The 24,532-nt window shown below is 37.7% G+C and overlaps 1 protein-coding gene across 5 annotated transcripts in view; it reads right to left on the bottom strand.

Annotated features, from left to right (window-relative positions):
* cntn4 (contactin 4) overlaps positions 1-24,532 on the bottom strand; it is a 205,124-nt gene that overhangs the window by 78,507 nt on the left and 102,085 nt on the right. For all 5 annotated transcript variants that reach the window (XM_044348917.1, XM_044348922.1, XM_044348920.1 and 2 more), the window contains 2 exons: positions 20,877-21,052; positions 5,291-5,386 (listed from right to left, as the gene is read on the bottom strand). In XM_044348917.1, coding sequence (XP_044204852.1) covers positions 5,291-5,386; positions 20,877-21,052 — 272 coding nt within the window. The remainder of the gene's footprint in view (positions 1-5,290; positions 5,387-20,876; positions 21,053-24,532) is intronic.

Genomic DNA, 24,532 nt, shown 5'->3' with positions numbered 1-24,532 from the left:
AACAATTTGTAGTTAAAGGAAAAGGATGGTGTACATTTCTTAAGAAATTCCATGAAATGACCAACCATGTGTTAGTCCTTCTCTCAATACTTTGACTTCCCTAACATCTCTGTGGCACTCTGCCCTAAGGGTCACAAATTCTTTCAGGTCACATCGTTTTATTTCTGAAAAAGGCTTAGTGATTTCCTAAAACTGCTGGGCACTGTAGTTGTTAGCAAATGTTACTTAAACAGGAATATATAGAGGATTTGTTGGGGTCTATTTTCAGCAGCAGGACAGTGTTCATGGGAATGAAGGAACATGTCATCCAGGGCAAGGCCGTTGCTGCTTGATGTGTTTTTAATAGTCTTTCGATAACAATGGAGCTCTGTGGCATACATAAGCTATATTAGGCTTTCACTTCACAGAGCATAATTGTTAGTAGGAATGCACTATTCGTTATGGAATTTGTTGATGAATATTGCCAGTCTGAAACTTTGAAGAGCTAAAACTTGCAAACACTCTAGTATGGTCCTTTCATAACTACAACTCAACAACAGAAATCCAAGCATTTCAAAAGGCTGTGTTCACAAAGCAGTAGAAACACTGCCTGCTCCTGACATTTATGGAAGTAGTCACTAAAAATAAAATGTTAAATAACAGAAGCATCAAATGCACTCACAGCAAATGTGATGAAACAGATTGGCAATTGGCCGATTTATGCCATTTATACCAGTAAACACGGCATTGATTACTTTCAAAGGATGAGCAATCACCAAATTTAATTCAGTTTGGGAAGATGTTGCAGGTCCCGGATGGCAGGGCAAGCAACCAGACATAAATGATCTGTTAGGCAGGAGAAATGATGAGAGAGAAGTATTTGTTGTTGTCAGACGGGACGCTCTCGGCAGAATTTATTAAGAACACATTCCATATCCAAGTCTTATATCTCCATTTTCACAGATCAGCTCAAAGCATTAAGAACAGACCACTATTCTACCAGAAAGATACTCTGTTCAACCCATGTATCTTCATACCAAATAAGCTCACATGTATACTTTAAAACATGTATGCAATGAAAACTGACTTTTAACTTCAGTCATACTTCTTTCAGGGATGTCCACCTATTGTACATAGCATTTTACCATCATCAGTAATCTACACTACTTTAATATACCTTCTGTTACAGTGCTGTGCGGTATACATCCAGTATACTGGTTTTTAATTTCCCATATGATTACATTTTTCATGTACTGCCATACCTGTGCATAGCTGAAATAATTGCTGTAACTCTTCAATAGGCGGCAAAATATATAACTGCTGCTAAGAGCGCTACGGTTGGGACAAGCTATGTAGAGTGTATTGAGAGGGGACCCTTACCAACTGCATAACCCTCTTACTAACCCTGACAGAGTGATGCAGGACCCCGACACCAAGTGGAGGAGTCTTGAATAACCTTGAAGGGACGTAGTCCTCTAGAGTCTATTTAGAAATAACAGACTGTAGAATGGCGTAATTGACCAACCAGAATCGAGTATTCAACAACGCTGTGTAACAACAATTAATAACCCACAACTAACTCTCTTCAACAGGGCAAAACACCATGGTTCACAACAATTTGTGACACATAAACAATTTGTAACACTAATAATTGTACACTTACAAGATGACACTGCTGAATGGCATGCTGAGTACAGCTCACTAGCTAGCCAGGTAGCTCCATTACTGAGATTCCCGAGATTCACATCGAGATTTGGGCAAATGAGGCCTCACGTATAACGACGTACTCCCTGTGTGGATCCAACCAGAGCACCGAGCCCCGGTTTGTTATTCAAGCAGCAGGTTTGTCGGGCAGCTGAGTGAAGTGAAGCCTGTGGAGGAAGTACCGGGATGTCAGGGTGAGCAGTCCACTGAGGAGCTGCTGTGTTCGGCTGCACAGATAGGAAACTGGCAGGATGTACCACTCTGTTTGTTTCTTCTTCTTCTTTTTGGTTTATAACGGCAGTTGGCAACCAGCGTATTAGGTGCATTATCGCCACCTTCTGCTTCAGCATGTGGGCCAGAGATTAAATCCCATCCATTCATCCTGTCTGTCTAATAAACTCAAAGAAAATGCTAATGCTCGACCCACTTGGCAGGTTCATTAAGGTTTTAATACTGAGCCCCTGAACTCCAGTCTTCTAAGTTCTTCCTTCATAAATTGTCTTTTTTTGATCATACTTAGTACAATCTATGACTGCACATGTAAAAGTCTCCTCAGCCAGGTGGAAAAAACATGTGTGCATATATTGGTATTGGCATCGGCAATCAACAAAAATGAAATGGAAAATATTGGCATATCAGATATTGGCAAAAAATCCAGTATTGTGCATCCCTGATTGCAATAACATAACACATTACAGTAGCATATTAAACTCATTATAATAATTAATAATTGAGTTTCTTACAGTGCCAAAAGCAGGGACTGAGGTGGGTATTCATTACATAAACACTGCATACCGTCTGTTGTCATATTAGCGTTAGCTTCATGCTAGCCTTCTATCGACATTAGTGTGGGCTACACTACAGTCTATTCAAATGTTTACAACATTTATAAGCAGATAAAAGTTATGTTTTCCTACTGAGACTTTTACCTAACGTCATTACAGTAAGTTTTTCTAACATTCAGTGGGCTGTTGCATTAAACTAACCTGTTAAACGGGAGAAATGATGAGAGAGAAGCATCTGTTGTTGTTGTCAGACAAGACACTCTCAGCAGAATGATGAGAAGCTAGCAGTCCCTGAGCAAAGGCATTTCCCGAGTTGCAAACACTCTGCTACTGCCGTATACTGGCCTGGACAGGATAATACACTGATCCATTTAAAATGGATAAACAGAAGTCTTATACGAAAAATTAAGTTAACTTTACACCAAAATACACAAACCAAAAATCGACAACCAAAAAAGACATTTTAATTCAGGTTATTTCACGCCACTCGTTTCCTTTCCAGTGCAATTACATTTAAATTAATTCAAAATATAGAATGAAACTTCAATTTACTGACTAAACTTCTGACAGAACTTCATAGTCAGTGGATAACCAATTCTACATTTTCAAAATAATCGCTTTGGTTTCAGTGTGGATGAAACAAATCTACACTGCCAGGTTAGTGGCAGTACTCCCCGCTACTAGCAGAGGCAAGTGCCATTTTAGATGTATCAAAAGCAGCATATCAGGTCAACAAAGAAAACCAGTGCTGGCAATACACTCAGCTCTTTGCCTGATGATTGATTACTTTTCATTGTTGCCAGTTTGAATACTCTGATGCTCTGACCAGCAGCTTGGCTGAATGTGCATTTGTGTGTTTAGTGCCAACAGCCTGGCCTGTTGAATCTTGATTTGGTGTCTGTTGATTTCTATTATATTCTTTCTGGTGGGTGAATGGATTGATGTAACTGGAGCTGATACTTTATACAGTATTACGTATAGCATGTAACAGTAGGGAAAGGCTTTAAGGGGATTTAAGGTGAATTTTCAAGGTTGTTTTTCATGCCAGTTTCACATTAAATGACTTAAAACATAGCGGCAAACATGCATCTTAAAGATGTTTCAAAGCAACATTTTAAACATTAAAAATGTCAAGACACACAAGACACATATAAACACCCTATTTACTGCATCTACTTGTAACAACCAAGTGAGTAGTTAGTTTATTCAGTTGAATGACATGTTGATAGCAGCTTCTATTGCAGCTGAGAGCTATAACTCATTAAAATGGAGTTCTAATGGACAGCTTGTATTGGCTCTGTATATTACTGGGGAGACAAGTGTCTTGAGGAGGCTTTTCATGTGCCTGAAGATGCCTGACATGTTGGAATTATTTCCCTGTTGGTCTTAAAAACCAAACCTTAATTGGATTACTTCAGCACAAATTGACAGATATGAAAAGAGTCAGCGAAGCAAATGTTCACATTCTGCAGCATAGAGAACAATGAAATACAGGCGTATCAGCTGAACTATTTGCAAATCTAAAAATCCAGATTGCCACTGAGCTTGCCAAACTTTTACCACGTAAACCCCCAAAAGGATACAAGCTCCAAACAATTACAATCAATTCCAGTCTAGCAGCATTTTTACCACAGCAGAGCAGCGCATGAATCAGTGATATCTGTTAGGTGAATGTCAGTTGGGGGAATGTAATCCAAGCAGCTGTTGCATTTAACGGTTTCAGTAAGAGAAGAGAAGAAGCTAGGAAAGGACACATCTGCTGCAATTAGACAGAAAATATGAAGAACTTTGCCAGAAAACTAAGTTTTAACTCATAAATTTAGCTTCACAGCAGCCACATGGCACATACAGTTCATATACCACATGTTGCTTGAATATCTGTGGTGTGTATAACAGCTGAATAAAAAGTAGTAAGCCCTTTTTACACAGATCTACCTTCGGATGTCCAAAAGGAATAGTTTGACATTTTGGGAAATACACTTATTCTCTCTCTTGAGTTGAGAGTTAAATGAGAACATTAATACCACTTTCATGTTTGCTCACTTAATGTGAAGCCAGGGGATGTTAGCTTAGCATTAAGTCTGGAAGAAGCTAATCTGGCTAGCTGGATATCACTGGCTCGGCAAAGAAAAAATTAAAATCACAACTTGCTGTTTCTACAATTTGGTTTTTGTGCAAATTAAACAATAGAGACACAGCATGGTAATTAGTGACTTTTAAATGTGTTGGCAGGTGTATTTCTCTAATGTAAGCTGTTTCCACTCTAAGCTATTCAGGCTATAGCTTCACTTAATGAACATATGTTAGAGTGGTATCAATCGTTTCATCTAAATCTCAGCAGGAAAGTGGATTTGTACTTTTTTGTACCTTGTTATACCTTATATAATGGGCATGGTTTGCCTTTGCTTGAGGACAAACATTGATAAACAAGGCTACAATAGCTTAATTTAGCTGGTGTTGAAATGAGGATAAAAAACAAAGCTCTAATCAAAGCAGATTCATCTGCTGGCTCTGACAGCGAGGCTGTTGCACTTTCCATGGCCTAACCAAGAGTAATCACACCTATAACCACCAGATTCTAAGAATCACTGGGAAGTCTTGCGCTCCCCTATAGCGGCAGATGTAAGGTGCTGATTACCAAGTCAAAAAGTGCCACTGAAACAGCTGGATCTTAAACAGCACCAGTCCAAACGAAAAAAATACGAGCTTCAAACTGCAAACAACCATCTGAACACATTTCAAACATTACAACCTCATTTACTTTGTTTTTTTCTTGCCAACTGGGTTGAACAGTCAATAAAACTGAGAATGTATTGTTTTACCTCCAGAATGTGGTGGAGGGCCGCACAGCAGAACCACTCCTTGACCTTCACGGACTGATACAGAGCTTCTTCTGTGTGTCTTAAAGTTTTCCAAGTCTGAAAAAAAAGAGCAAAAAAGCAGTCAGTAAAATATCCCCACAAGTCATCTGATACATCTGATCCTTGAACGCATGGAAGCACTGTCATGAACAAATGATTGTTTTTCTTACTCCATTGTTTTCCTTGCCTTCTTTCTCCTATTCAAGGTCACAGCCTATGCAGTCTATAGCAGAGTGCAGCAGGCAGGGAAACACTCACTACAGGTTGCCAGTTTATTACAGAGCTCACACAGCTAAACACACCAAACACTCACACAGTACCAAAGAGTTCCTGGCCTTGGACTGTGGGAGGAAACTGAGGCTTAGCCCTGACAAACACAGTACTTGTAAACTCTAAGAGCCAAAGTGCAACTTCACAATGTGTGTGAGACCGCGGTACAAACCACTGAACCACTGCAACGACATAAACAAATTATACACAAATACAGCATTACCACGATCCCCTCTGCTGCTTCACTACTGTAACATTTTAAAGACCAAAAAATATCTAAGGAATTGCTAAACCTTCTGCAGCAACAAATTGTATATTTTAGGGTGGTAAATAGCCTTTGGCTTCCCCTCAGGCCAAATCACCCCCTCTGTGCGTTTGTGTATATTGTGGATATCCAAGACTCATTGTGATGGAGCCACAAGTATCGGAAAGAAATGAATTAAAGGGCCTCAGTGGGGACTTTTATCGACAGCAGTAACTGGTTAAAAAGTTTTAAGTTTTAAGTTTTATGGAGAGAAGTGTAGAAAGAATGCATGAATGTTGGAAAGTGATTTTTCAAGCTTGTCTTATTTTTGTAAAATCTGTACCAGTAAAGCAAAAGATAGTAATGATACAGTCCAAAAACTGCAGAACAAGCCAATGGGAGGAACTTGACATGACATTGTTTTGTCAGTGTCATAACTTGTATTAAAACACATTTATTTTTTAAAGATGATTAGTTAAATGCAATATTCAAGGCAAATCATGCCGTAAAATACTTTATATTATGTCGGTATCGGTTCATTTATCTGTACACATGTCTTCCAGATCTTTAGAGACTCTAAAATTTTTCTTTCCTCTGAAAATGAAGTTGATACATTGGGTTTTTAGAATGTTTGTTTTTTTTGGCTGAGTAACCAAAAGAGCAGCCAGTCTGTCTGTATCACTGTTGCATTACCTTTTAGTCTTGACTCTATACCATACGTGGGGCTTGTTATATTCAATTTTTATTGATCAACAGAAACTGTAAGGGAATGTAATGCTGTTTATTAAAAGATTGAGAAAACACTGTTTACAAATGATAAAATCTGGGTGGAAATCTTATTTTAAAAATCAAATATCCAGTGTAGTTATAACTGTCTGAGCTCCTCACAGGGAATGAGCATTTGCATATTCTGTTGTTAAGAGAATTTTCCAAGCACCAGGAGGACCTTATTTGCTGTAAATTGCAGTGGACCGTGTCTTCTTAGTGTGTTCTTCAGGAAACCTAATAAACTATGAATGTATGATGACATAAAATCTGTGTGAAACTGATTAAACATTTGATATTGCGGTTATGTGGCATTGTGGCATGCATCTTAACCAGTAGAATAGGGCACTTAAAAAAAAAAGAAAATATATATTAAAATTATATTTCAATTTTTATATATATGACAGAGCACACACAGTATTAACCTGCCAAACAACTGCAGTGTTGAAGAGACCCACTTGAGAGAGATAGAAAATGAAAAGAATCAGGGCTATTACTGTACCCCGCACTAGTAATTGTATTTTGCAAATAATGAATGCAATTTCTGCATGGGCTAAATTTATTAAAGAAAAAAAAAAAGTTGAAATCAATAGTGACACACACCCACTAATACGAGGCAAACAGCAATCTGCAGCCCCGCTGCTAAGCAGAGACGGTTTAACTGTGGCGGGTCACACATGAGGGATTTTAATAGCTCTGGTGGTAATCACGTTACCTTTCATTCATCACGCCTACCACCACCGAACATTACAAAGCTATTCCTGCTATGGTTTTGATACAAAAAGCACTATTAAACTGAACTAATTTTCATTTGACAAGTGATGGAAACAATAGCAGTTCATAACCACTTATCCAGCAATTCCCTTCCTGCGCTAATAGTGTATATCCTGACAGAGCTCAGTACAGTAAATGTAATTCACACATCACATGGAGGCTTCATGTCTGCACTGATAACTCATATGAGAGGGGGATAAATGTGTTCCTATTTGGAACTACTTGAAACTGAAAACAGCTGTAATATAATGTCGTAGAGGTATTTAAAAGACATAGCAGGAAAACATGAATCAGTTCAATCAATCAGTTACTGCAGTTTGTAGCTTTAGAAATATGAATTGAATTCTGACCAGGTCCAAAATTCACTTCTTTATATTTAAATATTAAAATATTCCAAAAATAATCATTCCTTAAGGGTGAGATTTTCTTGTTGTGCTTGGTTCATATACATATTTGTATTTTAATATTCATTATTTAAATCACACTTCGAGGATGTCTGCTTTAAGTGCATCCATACATGTGTTTCTAACTAAAGAGCAGACTCGTAAATGAACATATGACAGGTGATAAAGGGTCTCAACTTTATCCATACATATTCTCCAAATTGGATTAATTAACCTTAATTAACCTTGCTCTTTAATGTGCAGCATATTCTCAAGTCACTGTGAGCAGCAATGCGGACACGACTGCTCTCTTTGCAGACCTGCTCACTGCAAAACTGCAACCAATCCACTTTCAAATGAGATTACTGATTAGTTCAGCCCCAAGTGATCTAAATGTAAAATTATTGGGCTCACTGATTTATGAAGAGGACTATAAGGTCAGTTAATATATGTCATATTGGCTGCAGGACAAGTCAATTAAGAAGCAGCCTTTAATTTTTTCTTTAAACATAAATCTCTTCTTAACCCACAAGCATAGTTTAACTAATAGCTATTTAAGACTCTTAAGCCCTATTAAGAAAGCAATTCCTAATGTTTTTCTAAAGATTAATACAAGATTTGGCACTTGAGGGTCAATTGGCTGGATCTACCTCAGGGACGTAAAAACTGGATGCAAAAACTCTTGCTTTAGCTTTAGCTATTTGGAGATACATACTTAGTTAAAAATATAGATAGATAGATAGATAGATAGATAGACATGTTTCCAGCCATTGATAAATAGGTGGAGTACCTAACATGTTCAAAATACCTTCCAATGTTCTTGGCATCACTACATTAATTGTGAAGTTACCGGGTAGCAAAGAAACTGCAGAAAGACCTTTGTTTTCCTCTCTCTGCCTCTAGGGTGTTTGCACCTCAGGTACTGAACAGGAGCTGAGAAAAGCATCTTAGACAGCCCAAATGTGTTTCCAGTCTACATCCGCAGAGGACACTATGGATTACTTAACATTTAAAAGCAAGTTGTCAAAACACACATGTATGAGTCCACCGCTGAAAAAGTGTAACAAAGTGAGGCAGAGGTTCATGTTGCACCTGCTGAGGCTGGGTGGCCCCGGGAGCCGATCGTAACTGGTGATGTTTGTGTTCCAGTTGCCCACCAGCTGAACAGAGACTGAGTCACTGTGCTGCAGTGGGTTTCATCAAGGACTGTTTGTGTTTGTGTGCAGAGGGAGCACAGGTGTGGGACAATGAAGGACTCGAAACTTTTTTAAGAAAAAAAAACTGACAGAGAGAAGGAGAATGCAAGAGAGACTGTCTACTGAGGGAGTAGTTTGATGTAGTGGGATAGGCTGAATGCAGTTTTTATGAGCAGGTCAGAATGGCATCAACTAGATAAATAACGTCCAATTTCTATTTGTAAGCCATTGTAAATTTGGTGGGGAAATTTGCAAAATAAAATCCATCTGCCATGATGCTGGTTTTTACACAAAATACACATATGGTTCTCCTGTCAGTGAACCTGAGAACAAGATAGGCATATCTTCTTTACTTCACTTTTGACTGACATGTTTGCTTGATGAGCACATCCTGTCTCTTTTTTTAACCTGATAAAAATCTGTGCATTTCATCTTGCTGTCTAAAAACTGTATCTTTGACAGCACTGTTAGAGTCAAAGCACTTGTGTTTGTTTATTGTTCTCACATAAAGCAGACTCATTCAACTTTAGCTCCACTTTTTTTTTTTTTTTTTTTTTTTTTAATTAAAATGGATTTAGTATTTTTCCACCACAATTATATTTCTCTAAGTGTGGAGAGTGCTTTGAAGCAGCCTTTAGACAAAGCCTTTAGGGAAATACAGTTCACTGGAAATATCACTGCACAATTAAATTTATAAAGAATGTGAAAAATGTTACATTTTTTTTTTCCTCATTTAGTCCAATATTTCTTCAGAGGCTGGCAGTAATGGAGGAAACTTGTACTCCTAACATCATCATTTTAGAAATCCTGGCTACAGACCTGGTGGAAAGATAAATCTGAGATGTTGTGAAATTATTAACAAGATAGGAAAAAAAAAAGAAAAAGCTTATTTCTGCTGCGCACATTTTTTCACATATATCACAAATCTTTCCTCCCCCCCTCCCTCCTTATATTAGACTGGATAGTTTTACCTCTTCTGGCCAATAAAAATGATTCAAATGACAACACGGTAGGAGGGAAAAATCACTCTAGAGCACTCTAGCACTTTGTAACATTTGCTATGAAATGAGCTAGATAAATAAAGTCATTATCACTGTGTTATAACTGCTCACAGTGGGATCACTGCATGGACACTTCTTTGTTTTTAGGGGTCATATATGAATACAGTTGCAAGCATGTAGTTCTAATCTACATAATGAGATGCCTGTAGTCATATGAATATGAGTAGTCATATGAAAGCAAACAGATGTTTCTTTAGTAGTCAAAGATGAACCACTACACTCTGACAGTGTGTTGCTAACCTCTTATTTATCATTCAAAGACTCCAATCTGTTTAACAGGTAAGCACATGCTGCCATAATGCCTTCCTACCTCCATTATACTAAGTAATTCAACTCGTAGGAGGTCTGTTTCTTATGTCCAGCATCTCAAATGTGAATTATTTACACACAGTCAAAGTGGGTGAAAGAAGTGCAGGATTAAACTGCTGATAACATGTAAATCCACTCATTTGATTTATGTACTTGTTTGTCCCTGCTCCTTACTGGAAAAACAACACACCCGTCTCTGCACCAGAATAATTGAGTATCTGAGTGCAGTCCATAGATGGGATGACAAATTCGCTGTCTGCAGCCATTTTTACTCTGCAAATCACTGTCCCTCCAAATTATATTTCCTGGGCTGTGAAAAAGTCGTCCAACACTACCGGGGCGGTGACCAGATTGTAAAAGTGCATAAAAAGATAAGACTTAAGATACAGAGCGAAGATGTCTGAAGAGAATTTAAGATGCTTCTTCACAGGTTTATGATGTGCATAGAATTCAATCTGGCCGTCCTGCTTAAATTAGGCGATTTATTTTTACTGTCATATTTTGCTTTTCAGTAGCTTTTTAAAGGAACACTGGCTGTCTGGTTATCTCTTAACTGTCACTCAAAGGTGATTAATGTTGTAGCAAGGCTAATTGACTTCCCTGTTGTCAGTAGGCTTTATCTCTGGCTGGTGTTGCTCATCAGAGATCACTGATGAAAGCTTGTAACTAAAATATCTGCTCGGCTTTTTCTTCGCCTCTGCACCCTTTGTTGGCTGTACGTTAGTCCCTTTTCCACTTTAGGAGGTGTGAAAGGCACAAGTAAGAAGACAGTATTTTCTTAATCAAACATAGCTTGAACTGATGGACAAAATACTGGCTTGTGGGGAACAATCTGGTCACTACAAAATGGCAACAGAAGCTTTCTTTTTGAGCATCCCCACCACTTACTTTCATCTGAAGGCACGATAGAAGGTTAGATAAAAGCACCCAAGCCTCCCCAAAATATGAGCCTATAGAACAAAGTGGACAAGAGCAAGAGACATCTAAGGTACTGAATTTATTCCAAAAAAAAGTATTTTTGGCATCATTTTTGGCTGAGATCAAAGCTGTTGTGATTTGTGAAGTGGTGATGTCTACTTCACTAAAGCCACTGATTGTCCCTGTCCACATCCATAGATGTGGCCTCGGCTGTGCTGAAAGCATGCTGCAATAGTGGTAAAATTCAACACTCCCCTCCTCTCCATCCACTCTCAACAGCCAAAAAAGAGCAAAAGAAGCATTGTTGTGAAAGGGGCTGGAGGAGAGCAGTGAAAAGCATAATTTACAATACCAATGCCTTCAGATGCAAGGGAGGGACATTGTGGGGGGCTTGACCAAAGGCATGCTCTTCTGAGGACACAGCTGTGCACATGTTCACTTTTAGTTCAAAAGGAAGCATAAAAGCACACAGTTTTGCCTGCAAGGGAGATCTCAAATAACATATCCATTAAATTTGGCACATAAAAGAACCAGAGTGTAGGCCCTTTCAAATTCATATTAAAAAATTGTGAAATTGTACTAATGTTTTCTACACCGAGCCTACACAAAAGCGTCAGTGTAATTTTCAAAAGGGAAGCTGCTAACAATGATTAATAGCCTCAGAGCAAGTAAACGTGATGTCCCATCTAGATCCATTAGCATCAATTATTGTAAACCTGGGCTGGCATTACAAACAATGATCCAGATTAGGCTGATGATCACATCCCAGACATATGAGCTTTTCAAATGCCAACACAACTTATCTTACTACAACAAGCGTGTCCAACCGTGACCATGAGATACATTACAACCTGCAGCTCCTTAAGGATGCTCTTTGTCCTCAAGTGAATGGTAGCTACAATGTGTATGTTTGTGTTTATGTGTGTGTGTGTGCATGCACAGTTTCTACGGTGTGATAGAGGATGTAATCCAATGCGTAGAATAATTCCTGCTGCTTTTTCATATCTTGGAAGGCAACTGCTTAAATTCAGGTTACAGAAGATACAATCTAAGTTATGCACTAAACAACAATGCAGTAAATAATTCAATTCAGTTCAATTTAAAATACCAACTATTAAAACTGAATTTAAGAGAGAATGCAATGCAAGCTGCATGATCATGAAATCACAACAAACAATTTAACCATACACATAAAAAAATATGTAATTAATATGTTCATATACAAATAAAATGAAATCCAAGGTTAAAAATAAAGTTAAAAGACAATGGCTAGATGCTAATCCAACACTGTCAGATACTGCAAAGTCAAAAAGTTCAACCTACTGCATACCTAACCTATGTCAGCCTATACACAGAGTAAACTGACCATCCCTTTCACCATGGCTGTTTTAGTTGTATGGCTTCTGAAAAGAAACCTAACTTCTTTATATTTTACATACAGGGTATCTAAAATGTATTCTAGATGGTTTTGCCTCTAAAAGTGATCTTCACAAATGCCTTTTTGAGGATTTGCTAAGTAATAAGCTGTGCAAAGCATCCCTGTACTTTGCCAATAATTTTAGGATTGAGATTAAAGAGCTACTCCAGAGATTTTATGTGTAACTTTCATAAAGTTGGGGGTCTCATGACATGCAGATTGAAAAATGAGTCAAAGTCAATGCAGCAGATCATGACCTTTAGTCACTAGTATGGCTCAAGCTTCAAAAACGCACACCTACTGCTATCTGTAGTCGGCCCTCCCAGCCTGGCACAGTAAATTCCTCCAGTATGCAATGCTTTTGCCCACATAAACCTGAAGACATCACCAAGATTGACAATTATTCAACTGTTTTTACAAGCTGAGTAGTACTTTTCATGACTAGTCAATTTGATTTTGATGTGCAAATGGTGGAGTCTCCCTTTAACAAGAATTTGTGGTCAGTTCTTGTCCTTTAGAGTTATAAACTAGCAAATGCATGGAAAATTGAGATACTTTCAGTAAAATGGGTATAAAACATCGTCAGTATTCTAAAATCTACCCAGAAGGAATCTACTCAGTTTATAGGTGTTGCTGAACCTTTTTCACCAAAAGATCTTTATTCTTCACAAAATGTGTCTGTCAAACACACTTCCCAAGTATTTGTAGGTTTGGATGGTTATACATCTTAGAAAGCAGTCAACAGTCAATCCTAAGTATGTTATGCCACCATATTGCAGGTCCTCAAGAGTGATATCTTGATAGTGTACTGCAGATAAAAAGTAACTGCTAGAGTACACCCATTAGCTATTTACACCTCATTAACTAAGTCAATATACTCACTCCACATTATCACAACAGCTGAGGGGAGTCTAGAGGATTTATTTGCATTTAAATGAGGTATTCATATTTCCCCTTAAGGCTTTAAAGCCTACTCTGGTGACATAAAGAATTTTCACCCCTATATGCTTAGCAAAATATGAACATGTCTAACACTGAAGACACTCTATAAGTAACTGAATATAAACTCCCACGCGAAGCAGAACATTTTTTGAGGTGAGCTCCATTTCCAAGATTTTTTTTTTTTTTGCTGAGAACTGGACCTCCTTGACATCTCTGGTCATGCACTGGTATCGTGAAAACTTCCAACACTGAATAAGCTTGTCACTACATTCAAAGCACAGCGCTCTCACTGCCACCCATGTAAGAGGCCCACACTATAATTTCATTATCGAATATACAGCCTGTTCATCAGTATGAATTATGGGTGTACATCTTTTACATAATCACTGATATAGAATCAATAGACATACTAATCAAGGGCAGCGAGTATTGAGTGGGAGCGCCCACTGCCCATCAGTTATCCTTGCCTCAGGAGGTAGACAGCCACAACCCTCGTGCGGACGGAGTAGCATCATCCATCAAAAGTTTGTGACACGGAGAGCAATGCTGAAGCATTTGGAGTCCCGCCAATTTCAAAGAATAACCTTGAAGACGTCGTGGGGCATGTAGACTAACAAATGTTAACTGAGGAATATCATTCTACGGGAGAACTGGGTTTCGTTGTACGGTGTGTTTACTCTTGTCTACAGAATATATAATATGTACAAGTTCAGAAAGCAGTGCACACAGCCGGTGTGGTTTGGTTGGTTGGTTTCAGCACTGGTTGGTATTACTATACAAAATAAAATTTTGTATTTATATTTAAATGGAAAGGTAGGCTTTCAAACTAGCTCTATATGCTGATCTAAACTGAAACTACACCTTTATCGTGATAATACATTGTGACTTCAACACCACCAATAATGCATTTTAGAAAGATAACTCAAAAGGAACAAGATTAAGACACCACTGATGCCTATTTAATTAAGGAAAAGGCAGAAATCCCTCACATCCAGAGCTAAATGACTAAATTAGAAGGCAGAGCATGTTCAGTGAACAACACTGCTCTCCTGACAACAGAACACCTGATCCCAATGACACATTATCAGGATTTCATTATCAATTTTAAGACTGATTCGAAACTAAATATCACTTGCCTCTCACAGTGAGTCAGAACAATTAATTATATTTTTTCGGGAGAAACTAGAAGTCTATTCCAGTTTGAGATCACTAACCCTTTATACTCTACAAGATCCACATATTCACTTGAGAAGTGTTAGTCTGCAGTTTTGGTAAATGTTGAAATACTTTTTAACTTCTTGCACTTGGTTGTTTGTGCCTGAAAAGATCTCAAATATTTTTCAAAACTCTGTCTTTGCATGCACAGATAATAAATTATTAAGTTTCCTCATGACAACGAAGCCTGACATTTTCCAATGAATGCATGAGTCTATTCATTAATGATTTAAGTAAGTTTGCTAAACCCTTTAAAAAAGTTGAAAGGGATGCATTCCTTGATGTCTGGAAATAGCATGTTTAGGCTTACTAAATAAATGCTCTGCTGAATTAAATAATAAAAAGAGAAAAAAAGAGGCTTGTAAATATCTGTAACTTAGTACTTTGTGAGTAATGTCATTAGTTGATCATTTCCTGCTTTATTCTGGTCATCTCTTGACAATGCAGAGGGATAATTTAGATGATTTTGGCTTTTTATTATCAAATCTCTATATCTCTTTTGTAGTTATCATTTGCAGTTAACATTTTATTTAATCTTGTCCATTGTGACAGATATGCCATGCACTGACAAAAGAAGAATATAAGTCTTATTTGAGGGAGCGTGAGTGAACAAAATGCTTTTTTGGAGTGCTGACTGGCATCAACATCTGCTCTTTAACCTTCAATGTAAAGTGGTACTTTAAAAATGTAGGTGTCACTTTTCACTCTTCTTTAGATTGCTCTATTCACATTAAGAAATTTGTGTAATCATGTTTTTTTCAGTTACAAATATCTCAGATCAGACATATTTTATCTTTTGAAAATGAGAAATGAATCCATGCTTTTGTATCCTCACAATTACACTATTGTAATTCATTATACTCTTGCTTCAGCCAAGGCCAAGGTAACTCGTGTGTAGATTGTTCACAATGCAGACTGTACATGGTGAAGCCCTTAAGTACATTTCTGAATTGTTGTGTCCTTTATAGTAATTTAAAGTCTTTCAGATCAGCTAACTTGTGTATACTGGATGTTCCCCAGAACTTGACTTAAGATGAAGAGAATTTGCTGTCATTGCATGATGTTTTGTTGTTTTTGTTGATATTATTTCTGTATTGTAACTATTTTATTTTCTCTTCTGTAAATATGAATCTTGTTGTCACTTTCATGTTTGCTTATTAATTTTAATGTGAAGCACTTTGTAACTTTTGCTTTGAAAAGTGCTAAATAAATAAATCTTTACTTATTTCCTTATCTGGTACCGGTTCTGGATTTAGATGTTTGGTGATTGGCAGCTGATGAACACACAAGGGTGACTGATAACCCAAACCCTACCACGCTTCTGCTGTCTATTTTGCTGTTTATGCACCAATGTGCACTGAACAGTCCTTTCACTAACGAAGACCGTGAGGTGTGGCTGAAAGTTAGTCAGTGGAATATGTATGTCATGTTTATAATATGGTGGACTGAAGTGAACACTCAAAAGCTTCACAAAATACATAAGCGCTACAATAAAATGAAAGTTCTGTGCAGAATTTAAGCTACATTCATCTGATGGGATGAATGGGAGCAGAACTTTACAAGCTCAACAATAAGCTGAATATCATTCACATGTTTACCATATTTTAGCTTTATATAAAGTTGATATGACTTATGTGTTATCAAACAGTTGCTTATTTACACATCCAGCAGACATGTAGTGACATTAGCTTCCATTTAGAGTCAGGTTTCTGTCCAGCTGATGAATGTACATCCAATATTCACTCTTATTCTAGCTCTGTTTTGGTCTCCACCGACTACAGAAAAAATATATGGGTCTTGAGCAGCTAAATGCTTTGTTATGTTCATCAGCAAGCTAATTTTGTCTCCTTGTTCGGTGGAAGTGTTCAGTGACCTTTTTTTGCTTAAAACAGCCCCCTGCTGCTTGTGGAAACGAGGCTGAAAAAAATGTAGTGTTACGCCTAATAAATAAATAAATAAATAGATAAGCTTATCCATAGATTGTAGAGAAAATGGATATATATATATGTTTATTGTTTTATTGAAAATATATATTAAATATGTCACAATATGACGATATGAAGTTACTCCATGTGGGGTCCTGACCCCTAAAAATTAATCTGCAACATGAAGTGCTCCTGGTCTTATGCCAGGATACTGCCTGCCAGTCATGTAGTTAGAATGTAGTAGTCATGTAGTCAGGTTCATGGGGTCCAGTCACTGTCAGCTGGTACAGTCACTTCTTATAGGAGCAATGCTTTCTCCTGCATCACTGCATTGTGACACAAAAATCCTTTTAGAAGAAGTTTTTGCTCTATAACTTGTGCTGAGTTGACCCACTATTCATAACACATTGTGTACATTAAAAATGGATGGCAGCCTAAATTTAAGGTATCTGAAAAATACCTAAAAGTTTATTTTTTAACAGGATTCCTTATATTGTCCATTAAATATTGGCAAATAAAATTTGTTTAGTTCACATCTGTTATATAGTGTGTCTCCAACACTGACTATTTCTGTCACAAACATTTGGCCCTGAATTTTGATTAAGTCACCACAGAAAAAATAGCCCCATAGTTACATTTACACTATCTAGCGGCTGTAGTAATGCACTCCTGAACCACCCATAGGAGCCTAATATGCTGCTTTCCAAAAATGTTACAAATAACTTAAAAAACAATGATATTATGGTGTAATAACACTATGGTTGGGGGCTGGTTGGGTCTAGGCATAAAAAACACTTAGTTATGGTTAGGAAAAGATCATGGTTTGGGTTAAAATGATCACTTGAAATGTGGTTTATACTTCCTTAAAGTTACGCAACCTTCATCATCATGGCAACAGTAAACACCACAAAGATACGTATTTTAAAAAAATGTCCCGACTCCACCAACGACCCAACCAACCAGCCTCCTCCTAATGAGGCAAAAGTCATCTTATCAAATCACCTTATACCGATGTCATCTGAACTGCGTCACTTCGCCAGGTCATAATTACTACAGCCACTAGATGGCATGAACGTAATTATAGGTCATTTTTGCCAGCCAGAATTTTAGACCTATACTGTCGTTTGTCTTGTGAGGATGGGCTGTATTTCAAAATTAGTTGGTTACTTTCATATGTCTATATGCTTTTTTTTTTTCTTTGTCTTGTGGTAGGCTTTGGGGTTGCATGTTGATGAAAACACAGTTGCACTTCAAAACTATAAACTCATTGCATTTTTTTTTAGCAAACATTATTCAAACAGGAGTAAATTTGCTGAGGAATATTTTCAGTCACGGATTTGGCACATGAGTGAGTATTTCTGGCAGCAGGATGCTATGTGTCAAATTGAGTCAAAATAAACTACAGTGTTTATGTTCTTGGTAGTGAAAAAACTTGTCACACAGTGCGATGGTGTGACTCATTTATGTGTGTTAACAGTTTTTGGACAACAATGAAACTCCTTGGCACAGAGGAAGAAGATGTATCAGGCTTTGGAGATGCAGGCAATACTTGATAGTAGAATCAATTCATTTGCTTTGGTCTTTTCATGGGATTTGTTGACAATAAGTATGTCTATATCCAGTGTATTTAATATTAAAAACACAATATTTTGGGGATCAAGTGTATGCAAAAATTCCCCCAAATAAAGCAGTACTACCACATATTTGAACACTCCAACCCTCCCTCCATGTGTCAATCAAATATAAGTTCCTTTAAGTTCCTCACTTTCTCTCAGTTTACGCTCTCAGATGCTTCCTCCCTGCATCATATCTCACCTGATTCAACTGGAAATACACCAGATTTAACATGCTTATATGATGGTGCAAAAGCAGATCAACGATTTGAAAATCTTGTGACTTTTAACCTTTCATTTGGGTGTAGTACATGTGCTTTTTTTTATAGATTCAAATGATTACTTCCATTTTGGCTCTGACAGCTGTAATTACCACTGGGCTTATTAAAGGTGTGAGTAAGTCTCAAAGTCTGTCTTGTGTCAAAATCACAGTCAGATTACGTGTAAAACTAATTACCGCAAAAAGGTCACGATCTTTACTGGAGATGAATAGGATAGGTGCTGAAACGCCATTTGCACCTGAAGTGCGCAGGTGTGTATTTGGCTAGTACTCTGCATTAGAGGAGCAGAATATCTCTAAAGAAGAGGAAAAAAAGTATTTTAGTAAATTTCTATAAATAATGACATGACACTTTCCAGTAATACCAGCTGCCCTTTAAATTATTCGCTTGAACCTTCACCATTCAATCACGCTGTGGAGTTAATTAAGCTATACCACGAGTAATAAAGAAGATAGATGACACTCGGTCATACATGTGCGCCCTGACTCTGTGACAACAACTGAAGGCTGGTAAGGTCAGAGCCAAACAATTGATGGAACTGTCATCCTATCATGGTGGAAATCCACCAGCAGAATCAGATTGTGGATTGACTTTCCACTGGTGCAGGGGAGCAAACAAATGGCCTGAGACATATTGGTGGCCTTGTCCCCAAACGCTAAACCTCAGAATCTAATCTGAGCAGGCGATCACTCACTAGCTGTTAATGTCATCATTTATGCTTGTCCGATAACTGGCACATACAGCAGGCACTTATTGACTTCCTCTTGCTTTAGGAATATGAAGTCCAGAGGCTGTCAGTTAGACTCATCAAGACCCACCAAACAATCTATCATCATGATGTACAGATATCGGTTGAAAAAAAAGTCATTAATAAAACAATCTGCAAAAGTGACAGTGCTGACTTTGCATCTTGGAGTTTTGGTTAGGTTCTCTTTTGTTCTTTGCAGTGATGAAACATACATTTAAAATTTAAACATTTTTTAGTTTACTTACTACAGGTCAGTTAGAATATTATCTAGCTCTAGCCATCTAGCAGGCTCAAATAGCAAGCAACCCATAGATGCTAAATACCAACAAACCTTTTTTTATGTATTAGCTAGTGAAAATAAATTAGAAGATTATTTTGAGATACTTGTACTTTATCAAGTATCTCAAATTTATTTATTGTAATTCATCATTTATCATTATATATTAATATTTTACACAAACATACGATCAGCTCATCAGCTCATATGATGCATTATAGATTAAACTACCCAACAGTACACAGTATAAAGTAGTTCAAATTACCTCCATCTTGCATTAGCTACAAGTGTAGGCTAATATAAAAATGTAAAGAGGTTTTTCTTTATGATGAAACTTTTACTTTTGACACAGAAGTACATTTTGTTGTGAATACTTAAGTACTTAAAAGCTGCAGTATTTGTGTTGTGTTTCTGGTCACTTCAGGACATTCATCAACCAGAAAACACAGCACTGACATTTACAGTTTATATGCTGAATATGTTAGCAAACAGTTACTTATTTGCATAACCAGCAGACAGGGAGCAACATTATCATTCATTTAAAGTCATGTTTCTGTCCACCTGACAAATACAAGTTCAGTATCAACTCATCTTTTGGCTCTGTTTTGGTCTCCACCAAGTCCTGAGGGGAATATCTGGCCCTTTAGCTGCTAAAATGTTTCACAGTATTCACTAGCAACTAGCTAGTATCTGTCTGCTACTTGGTGCTGGGCAGGTAGTGTACAGTGGGTTTATGAGATTACTATATTTCTGAAAACAGCTGCCTGCTGCTGCTGCTTAGTGCAGCTATAAGTATTTTTTGATGCAGGACCTTGATTTGAAATTGAGTATTTATATATTGAAATAATGCTATAAATAGAAACCGAATTCTTCTTCTACCACTTTTTCTGTGATATAAGGGACCATCACTAATAGCAGTTGAATTATTTACCATAAAAAGGCTCTAGTTTGAGTTTCACTTCACTTCGACTTTTTGTAGGTTTATGTTTGATCTGCAGCAATGACTTGGAATAAACTCCACTCAGCACACACAGGGAGAGTAATAGCTCCCCAGAGATGTTTCCATGTTGATCATGTTTTCAAGCAGAACCTATGATACTATCCTGGAGTGCCACTGGTGTCTTTTTTTCCCCTGCTGCATCTCTTTTCCAGTGGAAACTCAGAAGCCACTAAAATTTGCCCAGAGAGAGACTAACAGAACAGACTCACATGCAAAGGTTAGACTGGCCTCTCGGCTGACGATGGTCCCAAAAGAGTTGGAGGCGAGGCACTGATACGTTCCAGCATCGTGGTCTTTGTTCAGATGGCTGATTCTGAGGTTGCCTCCAGAAAGGCTGTAGTGAGATCCAGATTTGGGACTGATTTCTGTGCCATTCAGTTTCCACCTACAAAAAAAAGAAAGAGAAAAATTAACATGTAAATGAGCAAATTAAACAATGTTCAGTGTAGACTGTGGCGATGGAAGCATTCCAGACTACAAGGGGAAGATCGTGACATGTACATTTGATTGTTTTTCAACAGGAAAGAAATAAAAAGGTGAAGAGGGCTCAGAAATCATGCCCTCCAGCTTAGTGTTAATCTAAGCAGCAGTGAAGCACTATGGTGCCAAGGACTTGACTCCCTGAGAATAGATAGCATTGCAGGCCATTCATCTTCCCAGACCCCAGTCAAACCACACAAAAATGCTGCTTAATCATTATGGTGCGACAATTAAAACAAATGCCTGCAACCTTGCCTTCACACTTGTGCATTCTACAGCGGTCCACATGATTATCGTTGGTGTTAGGGGTGATCAACGAAGGGTATAATTCACTTGAAATGGCAGCAGATTCTCCAATGTCTCCACACGGATGCACGTTATTAGAAGAGACTCAGGTGGGAGGGAAATAAGTCATTTCAGAAAAAATGGTTTGAAGCCATAACTTCATCAAAAAAACAAAATAAACCCAAACAAACAAACAAAAGGCTCAGATGCATCTATTTGTTATCAGTGTGGTATTACCATTAAAAAGCAATGAAAGGTTCTGTGCAGATAAACAAGCATGAAAGGAGCATTTAATACCTTATTGGAAAATGGACAATGAAGATTTGATTATAGGCCCAAGGTGATTTAGTGGTTGATTATTTCTTCAAGGAGAAGTTCTAGATTTCCCTCCGCTTTGATTTTTCAATTTTCTCAGAATGATTTCAGGTTCAGCTGGGAAAACATTGTATTGTTTCATTTGGAAAAGAAAGTAGCTTTGATGTGAAAAAAGGGGGCTTTACTAAAGCCCTTTTGTACAGTAGACAGAAGTTGTACAAAGCTTTTTCATGCACTTCTATCTTAAATTCCCCTTGTTGTGCCAATTTGGTGCCTTTGAGGCATAAGCACCTTTCTGGGAAAACACTGACAGTGGTGTTGTGTTATCATAGTGGTATTTTCTTGCTATATTACATCTCTTATATTATAATATACACTATAGAATAGAGCAATTTGCTTAGTTTGTTGCAGAAAATCTAACTATTGTCAAATATGTTCACTGCTGTGGCCACGGGAGTTGGTGCAGTATCATCATATAATACAAGCACACAAGTAGGAGCTGATTACATGAAAAACAATGTCAGACTGTGTGGCTTACCCATCTCCCCACATACTGAAGTGTCTTACAAACGGCAGAATATTTGTGGGTCAGGCATTACAGTACTCACAAAGGGCCTCTACAGACTTTCTTTTAATAGACAAAATGTGTAGCACAATGGTTTTTCATGGCCCTTCTTCAGTTCAGTCATAAGTATGTGCACATTCTCAAGAGCCTTATTACTACACACAACATTGAAACGCCCAAGGGGGGTGGCTGCGATCTCATAGGACTACAGCAGCGATTAATTTGCAGCCAAAGTGGAACAAACAAAAAATCAACATAAATATTTTACAGCTAAGTAACACCTTAGACTTGGATGAAAAGGAAAAGCGGACAGTGGAAGAGGACATGATGCTCCAAACCTCTCTAACAGGCTCAGATAGTGGCTTCCTTTGTTTCTGAAAAAGGATTCTATCAAATATGAAAGCAGCCTTTTCACAGCTGCAATTGCTCGGAGAGAGAGAGAGAAACCTTTTAATTGGGCGACAGCATGAAAACCGAAATTTGCAAAAGATTTTCTCTGACAGTTGTTGATTTGATGCTTTATCTGTGTCTTTCTAAAACAGAAAGATAATTGAGCCTGGTGGATGTTTTGGATGTATTAGAGTGAGTAATCATGTTCCATGTTGAAAAGGATAAAGAATTTACTCAGCTGAATGAAGATATTGTGAATCGCTAAACGTACTGTGTATGTGTGTGGTAGTTAAACATAGTGGTAGTTGAAGATAATTGCCCACCCAAAGCTGCCATTATTCTTTTGTGACAATGCCTGTTGACAACTCTTGTCGTTTTAAGCCAATTAGATAACAACTTAAAAGCCGCTAACTGACGGATATTCCAATTTTGGTGAAATTTGAGCACAATCTAACACCAGATAAATTGAGACCTGTGTGGAAACAGTGATAGAAAGCAGCATGAGGGGAATTTAGGATCCTGAGATCATGTCACCACATATCCTCCTCTGTGGGAAGCAGGGAGCAACAGATTACATCAAACACATGTAAACTAGATTATTTAATAATTCTATTTACAATGATTTATGCTGGCAAGCAGGTCACAACAGCAGTTCCATTTGTTAGGCACATGCTTTATGCAATCATGTAACAACAGGCCGTGTACACAGTGGCATAATACCACACCATCTGGCTTATGAAGCTGTGAATGTTATGCGTTCCGTTCCTTTTCTTAACCCGGGTGCTTTAATTTGTTAAATAAAAAATACTACTTTGTATTACTACTTTGTAAATGCATCAACTCAGATATTTAATGTGCATTTATTTAATTTTAAAAATATATAGGGTTGTAAATAAATACGGATACATTATTTAGATATGAACAGCATCTTATGTATAAACCCCCCCCCCCCCCAAAAAAAAACTTTATCTATTCAGGGGAGTTTCTCTGAGAGCAATGTTCTCTTTTTCAGGAACACCCTGATCACATTCACACAGTTACACATTCATACCTGGAAGCTGCCCAGTACAACCACAGTCTGATCTGCCGGCCACTGAGCAGCTCCACTGGAGCGGTTGGGATTAAGGGCCTTGCTCAAGGGCACCTCAGTGGTGCGCTGCTTCTTCACTCTTCCCACTCAGATTTATCTTGCCAGTCTGGGGAACTGAACCCTCCGGTCACAACCTTGCTTCTCTAACCTTTAGGCCAACACCATCTTGGCTTCCTCTCATCATATAGGCAAACACCAGTTTTTTAAGAAAAGCAAAATCATGCTTTTCTGACTTGTATTGTCCCACTGTGTTGTGTTGTATTTCCACTATTCATTGGAGTTAATATGGGGATTTGATTAAAAATGGACTAATATGCTTCATAATGGAAAAAATTGTATGTATAAAAAGTTATTAAGTTATATATTCTGTATCTACTAATGTTTGCTTACAGTATATGATATATACAAATACAGATAGTTGCTTTGCATTACACCCCTAAACTAAGGATATTTACTGCAAAGGTGCATTTTGAAATAAAAAAATCTCAATACTCTTTTATTTCTCTTTATTCGGGGTTAGTGCAGACAATACTGAGCACATACCTTTGCTGGTGGCGTTTAATATAAACAATGCAGCTCAAACAGTTACGATTTACTGCTGTGTGACATGCAATTAATGAACTTTGAACATGATTTAGCTGTTGTCTGCTCATTGCAACACATCTTTAGAGGGCGGCAGCAGCTCTGACAGGACCACACAGCGACCTTGACAGGAAACAGCTGATTAGGTCATCCTCTAA

Source organism: Thunnus albacares, chromosome 4 (assembly GCF_914725855.1).
Source record: "Thunnus albacares chromosome 4, fThuAlb1.1, whole genome shotgun sequence".
In the NCBI taxonomy this organism is placed as follows: domain Eukaryota; kingdom Metazoa; phylum Chordata; class Actinopteri; order Scombriformes; family Scombridae; genus Thunnus; species Thunnus albacares.
The sequence above is the reverse complement of the archived record's forward strand: the minus strand, read 5'-3'. Positions and strand labels throughout refer to the sequence as shown.